The sequence below is a fragment of the Poecilia latipinna genome, unplaced genomic scaffold (genome assembly GCF_001443285.1).
Source record: "Poecilia latipinna isolate Pla-1442-1.1 unplaced genomic scaffold, P_latipinna-1.0 Scaffold531, whole genome shotgun sequence".
Classification (NCBI taxonomy): domain Eukaryota; kingdom Metazoa; phylum Chordata; class Actinopteri; order Cyprinodontiformes; family Poeciliidae; genus Poecilia; species Poecilia latipinna.
This window is the reverse complement of record NW_015113147.1, coordinates 92,994-110,120: the sequence shown is the minus strand read 5'-3', so window position 1 is coordinate 110,120 and position 17,127 is coordinate 92,994. Positions and strand designations below refer to the sequence as shown.

General features: G+C 37.7%; 2 protein-coding genes across 3 annotated transcripts in view; one reads left to right on the top strand and one right to left on the bottom strand.

The window, feature by feature from the left end:
* The first annotated feature begins 12,386 nt into the window (after window positions 1–12,386).
* ccdc43 (coiled-coil domain containing 43) lies at window positions 12,387–14,747 on the top strand. The gene is made up of 5 exons (XM_015040854.1): window positions 12,387–12,598; window positions 13,024–13,117; window positions 13,409–13,544; window positions 13,714–13,769; window positions 13,953–14,747. The coding sequence occupies exons 1-5, from the start codon at window positions 12,425–12,427 to the stop codon at window positions 14,138–14,140; spliced, it is 648 nt and encodes a 215-aa protein (XP_014896340.1). The 5' UTR covers window positions 12,387–12,424; the 3' UTR covers window positions 14,141–14,747.
* Window positions 14,748–15,033: 286 nt separating this feature from the next.
* The window catches only part of moto (minamoto), a 10,041-nt gene continuing 7,947 nt past the window's right edge, over window positions 15,034–17,127 (bottom strand). For both annotated transcript variants that reach the window (XM_015040852.1, XM_015040853.1), the window contains exons 6-8: window positions 16,788–16,922; window positions 16,018–16,195; window positions 15,034–15,945 (exon numbers count right to left, since the gene is read on the bottom strand). In XM_015040852.1, the coding sequence (XP_014896338.1) occupies window positions 15,755–15,945; window positions 16,018–16,195; window positions 16,788–16,922 (504 nt within the window). In that variant the 3' untranslated portion in view covers window positions 15,034–15,754. The remainder of the gene's footprint in view (window positions 15,946–16,017; window positions 16,196–16,787; window positions 16,923–17,127) is intronic.

Here is a 17,127-nt window from a genome sequence, read left to right as displayed (position 1 = left end):
AAGGAACACTCACTCAGGTGCAGAAAACTAATTTGACTCTACCTAACCTTTTGCTGATGTACTTAAACTGCAGCCTGAGGGTTATCTTAGCCTAGCTGCATAGGTTAAAGTCAGTGAGCCACGGATTGTTTCCCTGGCATGACCTCAGAGGAAAATGCACCAAAGGCAGTAGATTTTGGTGCATCGAATAGACGACACAAATCAAAGAGTCAGTTGCCAGCCTATGGAAAGGAAAAGTGTTACTGAGTGCCATCCCGCTCACATTCAGGGAGCCCATAGTGTCTGCAACATCACAAATGTACCAAGCATGCACAGTAAGCATGCAACATGAAAAGACAGCTGATCTAAGAGGTTGCCTCCAGGGCAGAATCAGTATCTAACACTCTCAGGTACTACCAAGCATGCAGGACACCAAAGGCACATAGGCAGTGACCAGTAGAACGGTACACAGAGGACAAACCAAAACTAAACGTGTGCTAAGGGGCAGTTCAGCACTGTCTCATTTACACAAAAGACCGAGAGTAACAAAAGTGTGCTTTTGTACCATTTACTCTTCTCTTTTTAATCTGTCCTAAAATGTATTTCCCTCAGGTGCTGCAGTAGCAGAGAACAGAAATAATGCAACACGGAACTGTTTCTGCTCTTCTGGGTAAGATATGCTTTAGCAGATTCTGGGCACTGACTCGGAAAACAAGGCGGGAAGAGACAGCTTCCAGTGGAATCCAATAAATTGTGCATACCAGTAAACAGATTTTAAACAATGCTTAAATGCTCCAGGAGATTAATAGATTAATAGTTAGCAGTTAGGAGAGCTGCATCTTCCATCATCCAGAGATTGTATGTACAGGCATTGTTGCTAGACGTTTACTGAAGGTTTCAATTGTCAGAGAATTGTTCTTTTTGCATACAAAATAATGCATTGTGTGTGAGCGTGTGTGTGTGTGTTTGGCCTCATATTTAATACCTTGTATGGACAATTTTCCTAACACATTCTACACTGTGGGGGCCGACTTCTCCTTATGGGAGCTGGACTTAGGGCTCCATAAGAAAAAGTATTGTAATGGGGTTAGGGTTAGAAATACGGTGTGAATTGAGTTGAAGAAATGAATGAAAAATGACTGGAAGTCAAGGAAAGTTCTTCTGAGGATAGAAAGACATACTACGTGTGTGTGTGTGTGTGTGTGTGTGTGTGTGTGTGTAGGTGGGTGTATGTTCGTGTGTGTGTGTGAGACAGACTCATTAAAAACTGCAAATGCCTCTTTTTATTAACCAAGGAGATGGAGAGGAGGTAAAAGCGACTCAGTCTTAATATGCAGACAAGTTGGACATGTCTGTACTTTTAAAAGAACAAATAATTAGTGGTTAATTCTGTAATGAACAGTTCGTAGTGTCCCCTGGTGACCCTTGAACTTAGTAACTTTGTAGAAAGAAAAGAAAAAAAAGGCAGGAAGTGAAAGTAGCCACCGGAGAATGTTTTAATTGTGTCCCACTCCTATTAAGATACGACTATAATTATTAATAGGTTATTTCTACCACTGATTAGTTCAAGTAAAATTAATTTTAATTTCAAACTATTTCAATTTCCAATTAAAGTTGATATTTTCCTATTTAAATCTCATTCATTCCTCTTTCAGTTATGTTGTGACATAATTTCATGATGCAAAAAATATATATTTTTAACATTTTAGACTGGTGAGATAAGCAATATATTTAATTAGACTGATTATCTTATTTTCAAGGTTGTTGAGGAGTGCAGCATGCTCTGTGCTCGTCTTGCTCTGTGTTTCAGGTTATTGTTTTTATCCATATGGACAATTAAACTATAGACCATGTATTCTACCTTGAGGCAGACACAATCGCATAACTGCAGGCATCTAAGAAATCTAGTTCTACATACTGGTGCTGCTTCCAGTTTGCTGTATGAACCAAACATATCTTGTTGTCCCAGGTAGTATCCTTCTTTCCCACTTTGGTATGGCGAATCTGCCACTGACACTACAAGGCGACTGGTCCCACCACACTGTGTGCCTGAGCTGCCAGGATATAAAGCAGAAATATAAAAAAAGACTAGCAATTTCTTGGTACTGAAAATTATCTGGAAAAAACAAAGAAGAAAGCACTTGCTCAACTACTCACTACAAATGAATCCAAACAGACATGATAACATTCATAATCATAAGTAAATGTGTCCTTGAGCTTTCTTTAAGTGTGTCACATCAGTATAACTGAAGCACTTAACGTACCGGGCCATTTTGCCTGCCATCAATTCTGCACGCTATCCAATATACTGAATCTTGCGCTTGGTGGATGGAAGAATGGGAAGGGTGTAAGGAAAGAAAACAAAAGCGATTGATATAAATGATCTGCCGGCCAGGAGAGGCCCCCAGGCAGGGGCGAGCGAAGGTCCGCTCGATACCAATTGATCGTGGGAGGCCCAGGCATTCGTCTTAATTCTGACTAATTAAGGCAGCGGCTGACGAGAAGAGGTTAGAGGGACAAGTTGTTAATGTGTGTGTGCATGTGCGCTGCTGCATCAATGGGACCTCCCAGATTACAAAATCTAGCTCCCGTGTTTACAAAGCGAGGAACAAGTGGAGGATTAAGGAAATCAGTTTAGGAAACAACAACCGTCCCTACATTAGTGCTGCTGCCAAAATAATTCCCCTCTCCGCAGCGGGCTGCCTGACAGGCAGGATGGAAGTAAATCCCTCTCTTACTTTTTTATCGTGTTTGTGTGAAAAACGCTGATTATCTTTTGACAACACAAATCTGGCCTTTGGTATCTAGGAGGAAGCAGAACAAAGACACTTCTCTAGCCTCGCTGATCCCCATTCGTAGACTTCAAACCCCTTTAATTCGCAGGGATGAAAAATTAGGTGCAATCAGAGCAACATTTGGCAACGGGATGATTTACTTGCACGGTCAGGAGTGTGAAAAATGAAGGCAGGTAAGCTGCTGGGTAAGAAACAAAATGCTTTTTTGTGCAATATTACGATAGAAGATGGTAGATGCAACTCGAGAAAATGGAGTTGTGAAGCTCAGAGTTTGGTCACAAAGCCCTTTTAAAAGATCACAGCATCTGGGAGCAGAACCTGAACGGGTCCTGAGCTGCAGAGAGCGGGGCTCAGGCTCTGATTTCTATCTGTCATTCCCCCGGGGACGTTGGCAGTGTGAAGTGGAAGGTGGCAGGGGGAAGGTATCAGCATGAATGAGGGGCAGCGGCAGTGACAATTCAGCCTGACTGGAGATCACAATCTGAGGGCTGAAACACAAACAGGCATTCATGTGAAGGTGAACATGCCCGCCTCATTCGGTATAGGCCCCACAGACAAAGGAGACAAAATATCACAGAGTAAAAGTGACAGACAGGCAGCATATCTGTATCAGACAAGATCCCATTGTGTTGAGGAGAAACAGAAAAAAAAAAAAAGCTCAGATGGCTTGGCCGACCTGCACTCTCTTTGTTGCACACTCTCACAGGCCAGGCCACGAGAGATTGACAGATGCACTTGAATATCAGCTACTTGCTGGTATTCAAGCAACATGACATAAACTTTACTGTCCTTTCCACCTCCTGCTCCGTGACTCCTGCCAGCTATTCACATCGGCGCCTGGCTCAGTTGGGCGACCGGCCCCGAGGGCATGCTCTATCAGAAGTCCACCAGCAGCGGCATGCAAACTAACAGTGGATGTCTGAGTGTCCTCACCCAGGACTATAAATACCTCCCCAGCTCCAGACGTGGTGTCATTCTGCTCACATCAAATTAACCGATCAGAATGGACGAGCCCCCACCCCCTTAAGTCTCCACTCGTCAGCTCGAGTGTGATGTCCTAATGAGTGCCTGGCCGTCGATACCGGTCCACATAACCGTGGGCCCTGAGGGGGACAATTAGGGATGGTACGAGATTTGTTCCTTGATAAATGTTGTCACCGCTGGTACTTGTACTAATAAGTGGTAATTTGCTGTTGTAGACTCTGATGACACGCACTGTAACAACTTAACTGCGGACAGATGACTAGGCCCTATATGCTTTATATTAAACTGACACAAATGCTTCTGTTGGTTTAAAGTGGTGGGAGCCACAAACATGCTGTGTTCTTAGTGCAGATGGTGATTAAGCACAGAAAACTTTTAGGTCATAAACATGGTTGTTATTAGAGCCCGTGTTTACTAACGGTGAACACATGGCAAGGCACCACAACATACTAGTGCTTTACAAAAATACACTTTTAATGTTTTTCTTCTAAACAGACTATCATTCTTAGAGTTGTTTCAAAAGGAGCTGATCATTAGTCCTTTAAGGTCTTCCGTAGTATTTTTCTTTCCACATGCTAAGTTCCTTTTCAGTCGCTCAACATTTTCTAAGGATCGTTTTGTCATTTCTTAAGTTACTAAACACTTAACCGACAACCTTATGACTTGATCTATGAATAATTTAAGATTTAAGTGTCTAAACCTTGAATCTTGAATGCTTGAAAACCTTTGAATGTTGATGAATTAAAAAATAATAATAATCTTAATAGCTAACTGGTGTGAGAATGACTATGGAACATGTACATGAAAACTTTATAGGAACCTTGTCACTTATTTTCTCTTCAGTTCTTGCATTTAACTAGGAACATCAGCTGCAATGTGTATCTACACACACGAGGTTGAGAGTTGTTTTCTACAGCTGCAACAGAACCAGACTGTGTCGCCCCTTTTTTGGATTCCTTATGCCGGGTATAAAACTCATATGTTGTCTCTGCCTGGCGAAGCTTTTCACCCAGAACTGCTTCATTATTGATTGTCCTACAAGCTCTCTGTATGGTGCACAACATATGAATAAACCTGACTGAGTGATTTCACCTGACGGATGCTTGGTAATAGCCCTTTTTCCACAACAGCCATATTTGCAAGATTTTTACCATAAAGGGAACAATGTTTTTCTCTTTAGAGAAACTCTAAATAACAAAGTGCATCAATGTTCAATTTTAAATAATTCTTTGGCACAATATTATTTCTCAGACTTGGGTATTGATGTAAAAGTTCTGGCAGTTCTTTAAAGAGTTTGGAACAGGACAATTGGATGGATGGATGGATGGATGGATGGATGGATGGATGGATGGATGGATGGATGGATGGGTAATTTTCCATACATTTCTTCTTCCATCCTTTTCCATGGCCTACGAAAACACTATAAAAATGTTTCCTCAAGAAATTCTCTAAACATCAATTAACAGATCATGTAATAAAAGCAAAGGAGGTTTCACTCACTATTGGAAAAAAAAATCAATAATCAAATGAAAACCATAGGACATTTTCTGTTCAACACTAATCCATTATTGATGAAGTTCTGGTGGCTCTGCTAATTGTTTCATCACGTTTTTTTTTTGTATCTACTGATCATTGGTGGGGTGGGGAAAAAAATGCTTTTGAGCACTCCACTCTGTGGTGTGTGTGAACCTCTCTGCAGTCAGAAAAAAAATAAAAAAAATAAAACTCTTTTTGGCGGCTGTATCCACAGGGACCAAATAAAGAACAGGAGAGTACAGAGACAGATCATGATGTACACAAAGTAGGAACACAGGTGGCATGGGACTGCACAGCGCCGTCTGATGTGTGGGTGAGTGACAGCAACCTGTAGAGCAGGGCGAATGCAGCCCATCGGCAGGTGCACCAGCAGCGACCAGCACGCATAAACGAAAAGGTGGCATGTGCCTCACCACGCCGCTCTCCGTCTCCTCTCCCTCCAACTTTTACTTTCCTCCTCTGTCAGCATTCAGCAACAGGGCAGTGACAAGATAGACAGGAATTGTCAGTATGGCAATGCGGTGATACCCTAAACCGTCACACACCGATTCGCTTGAGTCTGTAGTAACCTCGATTTGAACGGCCTTGTTAGGCAGTCATCTGACAGCAATTCATCTGATTATAGACTTATTCAAATGCGGGGAAAAAAAATAAAAAAAATAGCGGGGAGAAAAATCCATGGGACCTTGCATGGATTGGCAGCGGGTTTGGAGAAAATGTTGGGGAGCTTGCATGTTAACACCTACGGTACTGTCAAAAAATAAAAACAACAACAAAAAAAAAAAACATATTCATGCTGTTTCGTGAGGGAAAAGGGGTGGGGGAGGGAATTGCATTCAGCTGCCAACAGAAACATAACAACTCATTTAAAAGTAAGGTGACGGGCATGTCAAAGTGGATAATAAGTGATGACTCTGAGGATTGCTCTGCTTTGACTAAGCTCATAACTCAGTCAGCGTTTTCTGCATTCATTCACGGGAACCCTTAAAACTTGTCTAACTGAATCTAAATCTACAGTATCCATTTTCTTTCCACACAGTCTCTGCAAAGCCACCAAAAATCTATCCTTTTTACCCCATACTAAGCCAGGTTTTCAATTTAATTCCCCATCTGTGACCAGCTTGAAATATTATCTAAGAAATGAGATCCGTGACCCTGAATACAGAGCGTGAACCGGGATGAGGGAGCAGGATGGAGACATGGCCTGATTCTGCGGCTGAGAGTGTGTGGAGAGGAGGCCTGGATCTCCTCCCCAAGTGGCATGGCTAAATATTTGTCCTCGTCCACTTGGCTGTCTAGACACATCCTCTCAGCCCCCCCCCACCCTTCCATCACCCTCCTGCTCTGTTCAGAAGTGGAGATAGCTGGCACGGTCAGTCAGGCAGGGTGCCAAACTTGCGACAAAAAAGTTTCCACTCGCTGCTAGAGGTCACGCAAGTTCAGAAACCTGCAAAGAACGGGTTTTGAATTTTTAAAACCTCTGGGCCATAATTTGGGGAGTCACATGCAGCCCAAGCAAGGGAAAAAGAAAGGTGGGGGTGGGGGGGAGAAAAAAAATGTCAAATGGTCTTTGTGCTTCCCAATGATTTGCCAAAAGAAATCCTCAGAACTCAAGGAGCGGTCTCTGTGGATTTCTCTGAGTTAGTATTCCATATTCATTACCTTTTTCCCCACACCAATACATGGTGGGATTTTAATTGCCTACAATTTAGAGTAAAAAGCTAGATGAGCAGAGTGAAAGCTCAATACCTCCTGAGAGAGACATGTGGGAAGCCCACCACCAGCATATTCAACCTGGTACAGGCATAACTACTAATAGGAGCCTTCATTACAAATTACCAGATTATTCCCTGAGCCATAAGCTCAACTTAATCTTTTTACCTTCTGAGATCCTCGCAGTTTTGCTGCTCCAACAAAACTATGCCCCAGCATTTAATGCTGCAGAGACTCTTAAAATGTTGTAAGGCGTCTTGAGGGAAAGACTTTTTATCTGTCACAAAAAGGTGAGAAATCAAGTTAGAAATTATGCACATTTATTTAAAAAACAGCAATTGTGCATATTTAAATGTAGCAGGACTACTGGGGTTTATTCTAAGACCTTTCAGTTAAGGACATCAATACAATTTTGGTATACAAAGTACATACTTTAAAATAAAATCCAGCTGAGTTAAAGCCTAGCACAAAAAGTAAGATATGACCAAAGGAAATACAAAAAGCAGGTTTCAAGCTAAAACATATTGAGGTAATAATTTGAATGAAATTGATAGATCCCATTAACAAACCTTCAGTTATAACATTAGGTTGGTTTAATGTGATACAGCATGTTGCCATATTACATTAAATTAGTTGTACTAATTTATAGCTGTAAAACTGAAACTACATTAAAAAAATCATGCAAATAATTGTGGGTTTTTTTATGAGCCAGAACATTTTCCGCCTGTACATATCCCACTCTGGCTCTACGCTTTTATCTTGCACATACTCTCTAACCATGGTTGTCAAACTGTAGCACAAATACCACTAAATTCCACTAAATTCTTCTTTAGTGGAAGAAACTTTGGTACCACTTAATCATAAGGTAAGACGAATAAATTCACTTGGAAGGAGAGTAAGTAAGTGCAAACAGCCAAAAGATTATTCGGTTAAGTATGTTGATATTTGCTTCAAACAGAAGTTACCCGAAAGAGAACCGCTGTGGAAAACATTTCAAAAACTCCAGTGATCTGGAGCAGTGCAATGAGAACAAGCGCTGGTGGATATTTATACTCATTTCCATTTGCCTCTGAAGTTGAAACTTGGGTCTGGAGATGATATCGAACCCAAGTTAACCTGTTCTGGCTGCAGGTTGATGAACTGGTAAGTAACTTTCATTTTTCCTACTTCTAATTCTCAAGTCATGGGGAGTTTTTAGCTTGTTTTTTTCCAACACGAAAAAATACAGGCTTGCATGATAAAACTCTATATTTTCGCCAGTTATCCAGTGGTAAATGTTTGGAACTTTGCATTTGTTTTCATGACAAATCCCAACAAACTAAAAAAAAAAAAAAAAAAAAGCAAAATTTAATTATACTTCATCTTAAAATGTGTGGCATTACTTGCAAAAGGGATAATTTACTGAAGCAATATTTGCTAAAAAAAAAAAAAAAAGACTTGAGAAACAATATTTTGTAATATTTACTTGACTTTTTGGATAAGAATTTAAAATCATATAAATCCAGAGTATCCAAGCATGGTTACTTTGTTATTTGACCATAAAATGTCCATGATGTTCATTGTCCAGAGATTAGAGAAAACTAACACATTAATCCTGATTTGTTTTTCAGTCCTTCTTCTTATATTCAATCTGGAGGCAACTGCTATAGACAACTAATAATAGATTTACAGCCTGAAAACTGTCGAAAAATAATTTTGGTGACAAACTACATTTCCAATTATTCACTTTTTACTTAGCTGTTTTTTTTTTTGGTTTTTTTTTTTTTTTAGGAGAATCAGACTACTTTGATGTGAATTGTCCTGTAAAAGCGTTTTAGCTTAATTCTTTACAAAGGTAAAAGGGAAAACAACTCGGTGCCTCTGCAGCTCTGCAATCAATGCAAACAGTCATGTTTGTTTACTTTAAACAAAGAATAATGAAAAAAAAAAGTCAGTTTTGTATTTGGCTAGTGGTTAAAAAAATAACAAAATCTTTGTGCAAATACAATTGTAAGGCAAGTGAATTTTCTGACCTCATTAGCATATCTGCAAGTATTTTTCAAACACAAAAGCTTTGGGGTGGGAGGAGGTTAATTTTTCTGAGGAGATACATTTTTGTGTAAATAAAACAACTAATTAAAGGTGTAATGTCATGGCGTTGTTTGCTTTGATCGTGTGTCTGCCTTGTGAAGTAAGAAAACTGACATCAACACACACACGACACACACGCAATGACTATACCCACAGCTGGCTCAAGGGACCATCATCTCTAATGTCTACTTTGGTCTTCATATGTTAAACAGCAATTTTAACAGCTTATTCAACAGATCGACTACCATGACAAAGATTACAGTTGCTTGCACATTTTTCACTACAGTGTGAGGAATCCTCTAGCCTGGGAAGAGGAGGGAACATGCCCAATACACATGCTATTTTTTACTTCTACGCACTGCCTGGTTGTTCTGGGCTCTGCTTATATTCTGTCATATTAGCGCTGGGATAGAGGATATGTTGACAGAGAGAGGACATTGCACATCGAGTCTGTAGGGCTCTTCTAAGCCTGGTGGCACTGGGACATGAAGACAAGCGTGCATCTGTGTGTGCATGTATGCGTGTATACAAGTAGAGGGTTGCCTGTGGAACAGAGCATGTGGATCCCCACCCACTCAGCCGCCTCGCGGCAATCGTCATTTCGCATCAATCTACAGCCCCTCAGTATAAATAGGACAGACGTCCTAAAGCTACACACTACTATGAGAGGCAATGGCATTATTCATCGTCCCTGGACCTCTGAGCTGGATATATGGCAACGGCAGCCTGCTTCAATGGCAGTTTCCCGCTCACTAATACACCACTTTATTAAAAGGGAACGCTTTTTGGCAAGCAAAAAATTATTCTGTTTTTTGCTTGTTTTTGTTTCCCTTAAATGTCTCAGATCATTGGACAAATTTCGTGACTAGACAAAGATAACATGGGTAAATGTTTCCAAGAAAACATATCGATGAGTCCCAAGAGAAAAATATCCTGTGTACAATTTTAACAACAGTGGACATTTCTGAAACTCTAGGTCCAGTTATATCTGGCATTAGATTAACACAGAAATTCAGAAAAATAAAAACATGATACTAACATTCAAACACAGTGGTGGTAGTGTTTGGTCTGAAGTTGCATTGCCTCTTCAGGACTGAACCATGGTTTCTGCTCTCTAGCAGCTTGGGAACCTAAGCCCAACAAGTACGCTTCTGAATGGCTCAGTCAAAGCTAAATGTCAAGTCTGGAATAAACTCCTGTGGTATGAATTCAAACTGGCCTTTAATGTAAAAATATAACTAAGCACTTCTTACGAACTTATAAGATTCTACCTTTTAAGTTGATACTGTGTTATCAAATATGGTCATTATAAGTTCAACTTTTTTAAAAATGCTCATAGAAACAAATATTTTAGCTTAACTGTGTGGCCTGCAAGGATCTGAAGGTGGTGCACTAAAATAGAGATTATAGTTCCACCTGGGAGCCTCCTTCTAGCATCTCAGAGACTTTATACTTCATTACTGCAATATAAACGGCATGTGCTCTATTATGAAGAAGCAGCAGGAAAGGCTGTGTCGGCATGGTTTTGTGTGTATTTGTGTGTGAAAAAGCCCACGTTAGAGGTTTAATTTGTAGCTGTGGAGTAACTAATAGGCACCTCAGAACAAACTCCCTGCACAAAGCAAAATCCGCCCATTCACATGGAAACTGTGTTTCAGATCCTCAATCAGCTGGGAGGTGTTTTCTGTTGTTTCATTGTCAAATGAAAGAGAATTCACATCTGACAGGGCTTTTTTTTTTTTTTTTTTTTTTCTGTGTCACGTCTCTGTGTATGGTTCCATTGCAGCAAAACAGACTCTGATGTGCATGCACAGATCAACTCAAATGACATGATTAGTAAGGTCAAAACTACCAGGTTAAAACTTAAGGTGACTTTTCTGTCAAAACACAGGAGTAGATAATTCTTTTACTTCCACCTAGTGGACACAATTTGAGTAGCACTCCAGAAAAGAATTCACTATACACAACAAAATGAATTGAGAAAAAATATTTGTCACAAGGATGAAAAAAAAAAAAAAAACTATAGGCAAACATTATCAAGCAAAAATATGTATAGTAATAATAATATTGCAAACTACATTTTTCAACAGTTTTCATTACATTAAAAAAGACTTTCAATTATCTAGGTAAAATAAATAAAATGTGATATATTCGTATTATTCTGAGATTATGATACTCTCTCTCTATCTCTCTCTCTCTCTCTCTCTCTCTCTCTCTCTCTATATATATATATATATATATATATATATATATATATATATATATATATATATATATATATATATATATATATAAATATATATATATATTTATATATTTTTTTTTTTTTACCGGTACTTCAGGAAACTGTGGGACAATCGGACGTTGATCCTGAATTTTAATTTTGTTTTTTCTTTTTGATGATTTCTTCAAAATTGGGCTATATTACTTAGCCTTTACTCAAAAGGCTCAAATCCAAACATGGCAAAAAGGGGGGAAAAGAAGCACATAGCTGACAGTAATTATGCTTTAAATAAGGCTGTAATGACTTCAGTATATTTTCATATGGCATTTGCTTACTTTAATTTTACATACGTTATGGTTATGTTTAATCTTGAGTGCCCTGAAGTACACATTCCATCCACCATTTAGTTAAGTTACTTAACTCTGGTTTATTAATAAAATTATTAATCAGTAAGGCCTAAAGAGGCTCCTATGAACAAGGAATAATCCATCGCAAATAGTATAATAATAATATTGGTACTTAAGAACCAACATTATTCCCAACAGTTCTAATCAGCACTCAAATAAAATGCCTGAACTAACATCAGTTATTGAAAAATGTTTTAAAGTCCTAGAATGAACTGTTATAATTATAACATACAATAAAATTGCTTATTTCACTTCTGTTAGTGTTGTTTCCAAATATACAACCATCATTTAAGTGAAATTGAAATGACAGAAGATGTAGGGCCACAGGGACAAAAAATAATTCTGATTTTAGTCTCGGAATTATGACATTAATTCTGATTTTAAAAAGTCAGAATTGTGATATTTAATTTGAGATGAAAGTCACAGTTGTGAGTCAAAATTCTGTTTTATTTTCATGTAAAAAAAAAAAAAAAAGTCTGAATTTTGAGATTGAAGAATAATCTTTTCATTTCAGTGGCCATAATTGCATGGCGTATGAAGGAGTGCTATTTCTTCTAATTTCTAATTCTCGATTCTCGCTAATTTCTCGAAACTCTACCCACCTCTGCTCAGACCATAATCATGTGCATTCTTTCATTCGATCATTGGCTTTGTATTTTTTAAACAGGCACTGAGTTAGGGCAACTGTTGGAAAGGTAGGACCTCAAAGCGCCAAGATGGCGGCGCCCATGGGAGATGCCGGGGAATTTGAAAGCTGGCTAAACGACCGACTGGACTCGCTAGAAGTTGACCGTGAGGTGTACGGTGCATATATTTTAGGAATACTAAAGGAAGAGGAGAGCGACGAGGAAAAGGAAGATGCCCTTCAGGGAATTTTGTCCGCTTTTCTGGTGAATATTCAAGCAGCGTGTCTCGCTCGCTCACCAAGGCTGTCTTCACATCTGCTTCTGTCTGTCTTCTCTCGGTCGGCTGGCTTTAAGTCCTGTAGTGCTGATGTCAGCGTTAAATTTAGCCATGTATCCTTATTCAGCGGCTGATTAACTCACATAGATGAGTTTTACTAACTTGCTAAGCTAAACTCCACCCAATATTTATTTCAGCTAACTAAAAGTGTAGTTTGCTCTGACAAGAGTTACAGAATATTGTTTTTCGGCTTTAAAATTAACTTTCCTTGTTATAGATTTATATGTTTGTCTGATAATTGCTCCACTCAGGCTGAAGTTCACTTAAGTTAGTGATTACAATGATAAATGTTTACTGCGTTTGATGATCAAAATGCTTTATCCGTCACTATCCCCTTTCCTCATATGTTAAGGATGAAGATACCATAGAAGAAGTCTGCAAGCAGATTATCAGTCACTGGACGGAGTGTCGCAACCGATTGGCTGCCAGACAAAACACCGACGACGGTATACATAATTCAAAATGAAGTTGTCTCAAATCAAGCCGAAATGTCCATCTGCGTTTGACCTTTAGAATGTATCAAACCTTTGCTTCAGAAGATGGAAAGGAATTTTATAGAGTAATGTACAAGAAATCTGATTGCTTATTCAGATTTGCTTAACTACTGATTATTATCAGAATAATCAGTACTTATACATTTTATTCAAAGTCTTCAATTTCATCAGTCACTGTCTTGACAGTGACTGAACTATTTTGCATGGTATTGTAACTATTTCTGTCCCTTTCATTTTTCTTAGCCGAGGTCCAGGCCATTGCCAGCATGATAGAAAAACAGGCTCAGATTGTGGTGAAACAGAAAGAGGTGACTGAGGAGTCGAAAAAGAGAAAAGAGGCCCTTCTTGCTCAATACGCTAATGTGACGGATGAAGAGGAATATCCTTGAATGTGTTTTATATCTGTGTCTTTGGTTACTGACATCTTTAATGGTACAAACTTATGGTCTAAGTATAATCATGAAAAGAGGGAGGTAGATTTTTTTTTTTTCTTCTTTTCTCCAGACCAGTTGCATTTCAAATGCAAACCTTTTCCTTGACTAAAGCACTGAAGCTGAAGAACGGGAGCCACCAACTGGAATTGATGGTCCTGGAAGTGATAAATGTATCCTTCATAACTGTTTTTACTGCTTTTACCACAAATCCCTTAATATTTAACATATGAACATTTCTTTCCTTAGATGTGTTGCCAGCCTTTCACTATAAGTTTCCCAGTTATTTATGTCTCCAAAGTGGTTACACATAAAAAACCAATTGACTTTTAAAATTCCTTCACTGTTGGTATCAGCCCTGTTCAAGAACACCAACGTGGAGGAGGTGCTGAACAGACAGAAGCAAAAGCGTGACCAGGCTCGAGAAGATGCTCAGAAGAAGAAGGAAATGGACAAAATGCAACGAGAGAAGGACAAACTAGCCAAACAAGACAGAAAAGAGAAAGAGAAGAAACGTACACAAAAAGGTGAACGTAAAAGATAAAATCAAAAGAAAGGAGTTTTATTTTTTTTTTGTTTAAAAAAACCTGATTTGCAAAAAAAAAAAATACTTAAACAATGGGAAGTAAAAGCTAGAAATGTGTGCTTCTCTTAACTAAATCTCCTAATATGTTAATGTCATGTTTGTCAGATTCTTGGTGAAGATTTTCTCACTTATGAGAAACACTGAACTGGATGCATAGAACTAAAATTCATACATGAATACATTTACACTAATTCAAGGTGATCCAGAGAAACCTTAGACATGATGTACCTATGGTGAAACAATGTTCTACCCTAAGCAAATTCTTTTCAAAGTCTCGCATACTTTGGTTAGGATTTGACATGATCACCATTTAAGTAATAAAAAAGCATGTAACTGTTATTCCAGCAGCCATCATCTGATAAATGCTTCATATTTCTGCACAACTCTCAATAGCAAGTCATCTGCATTTTTGCATATTAGGTTTTGGTTTTACTTTCTATGCATTCTGCCAAGAAATACGAACAAAATTTGCTAAATTAACCTAATTGTACAATGTTCCATCATTCAAATGTTTTCAAGTTTATTTTCTTAAAAGTACTAATAAAATCTTTTTTTTTCCAGAAAAGAGTGTTTATTTTTTTTTTAATTTAGTTGTACAGAACAGATAACATGAAAAAAAAACATCCACAACAATTAAAATACAGAAATGCAGGAGTTAAATACAGACGTCGTACAAACGGTCACACTCTACCTGTAGCATTTTGCTAACAATATGAAATCTAAGTTTATATTTAAATGTTTAACTACTAAGATTTTACAATCTTTAGATCTATGCTTTAAATACGTAAAACTGACTGATTATGAAGTTAACACCAAAAGATATAGTTTTTCACAAACTAGAACACTTCAAGTTAATTTTAAAAGTTTTCAAAAGGTTTAATGTTTTGTACATAAACTTGGTGAGTGAAACCTTTAACACTTTTGAGATAACTCTTATTTCACTGATGTTTTTAACACTTTTTCTAATAAGTGTGATTAAAGCATTTAAATACATTGAGTCTTTCTCTTAATACTGTTAGAACATTTTAAATCAAACTAGAGATAAAAAAAAAATAATCTTATCTGATTACAGAATGGTAAGGTTACAAAAGAAATACGAAGGATTTGATTGGAACATTCCAGAAAGCAATTTAGGGTTTGTTAATTTTAAACGACTGCCTTTGTGATTCAATTATTACTGGGGAATACATAAAACTGAGGTTCTATTATATTCCAATAAATAAGTAAAATGAAGAATTCACTGAAATCTTCTGCATAAATAGTGTCTTTAAATACAACTGTGTTGGTACAAGATTGCTGTTAATCTGGAGAGGACACTAATCAAAGGAAATTAAGATGTTGGAAATTGTAAATTACATTTCATGTAATTCTGGAGCAAAAAGGTCAACGATGTCAGAAAAATCAGTTATCTTCCGAGCTTCAAACTGCTTATCTCATTTGTTGTGATCACTCTTTTTTTTTTGTTGTTTTTTTTAAAATAAAATGTTATATAGTCATTTTAAGGTAAGTAATACTACAGGAATATTTGATTCTATAACCTTATTCAAAATCTCACATTTGTACTTAGATAATTCATAAGCAGAAGGAGTAACCTAGGAAAGGAGAGGAGACGCCTTCGGCACATGCGGCCTCCTCATCCACATCGTGTTCCTGAGTCTTGACGGCTTTCGGCAGCGTGCTTTGGAGGGCGCACCACAGGGCTGTTCGGAGCCTCTTGGTTGTAGCAGCCAGTTCCTTCAGTGCCATGACCATCAACGGGTTATCTATAAAACAAGCCAGGTGGAACCATGAGCATCTTTAAAAGAAGAGGTAAACGTATATGGAAGTATGATTACCTCTGTCCTCTGTGAAATTAATTCCCTGCTGCTGCTGTTTTGTCATGTTTCCACTGTCCTCTTTGCGTCTTGACTGGGTGATACAAACGGCCATGTGGTGTGTTTTCAGCGCTGCATGGATGTTAATATGCAGGGGAACTCCACAGAGACACTCCATTCTATCAAAAAGGCTTGCCACCTGGAACAAATTAATATTACAATTTTTTTCACTCATCTAAACAAGGAAAAAAATAATAAAAACAGCGATACTTGATAATTTATTAAGTGTGTTCTGATGAAGGGGCAGCAGGAAAGGCTGCACTTTTACAAATAATATTTAAAGCTATAACTTTTTTCTAAGCTACACAGTTGCATTTAAGAACAAACATTTTTTTCCTGAGGTTTCAAGGTGGCTAAATGAAACGGCTTATAAGGGCCTTTGTAAATGGAAAAAAAAATGTATGGGAAAATTTCCACCCAAAAAAAAAAAATCACAGAAATCTTCTAGAAAAAACTTGGAAATTTCTGAGTGTGAAAAGTTAAACATTTTCTAGAAAAAAAAAAGAAACAGAATTTTCCAACTTTTTTTTGTAAATTTCTGAGATTAGTTTTATGTAAGAGTTTATAATTTCAAACTCAGAAATAAAAAAAAAAAGTTTTTTTCCAAGATTTCTGAGATTAATCTAAAAAATGTCTGTTTTCTTGGTGAAAATTTACTCTCTTGTTTTCTATCTACTACGGCCCTCATACCCCATTGTGCCTACACATGGCTCTGCTGCAGAGAATATTACCTTTGCTTGCTCCTTCATCTGATTAACAATAAGGTAGTCAACTCTTGTTGATTTTGGTGGAGTTTTGGGGGGATTGGTGTTGGTCATCACTGCAGCTCTTTTCCCAGGAAAAGCTTTTTTAAGGATGACCTCTGCCTAAAATAGAAGGCATTAGACAACGATAACCACAAAAAAAAAAATAAATAAATAAATATATATATATATATATATATATATATATATAGAAAAAAGGTATGGTTTTTCATTATATATATATATATATATATATATATATATATATATATATATATAAAAAAAAAACATATTTTTTCTCTCTCTTTCTCAACACTCATACACTGCT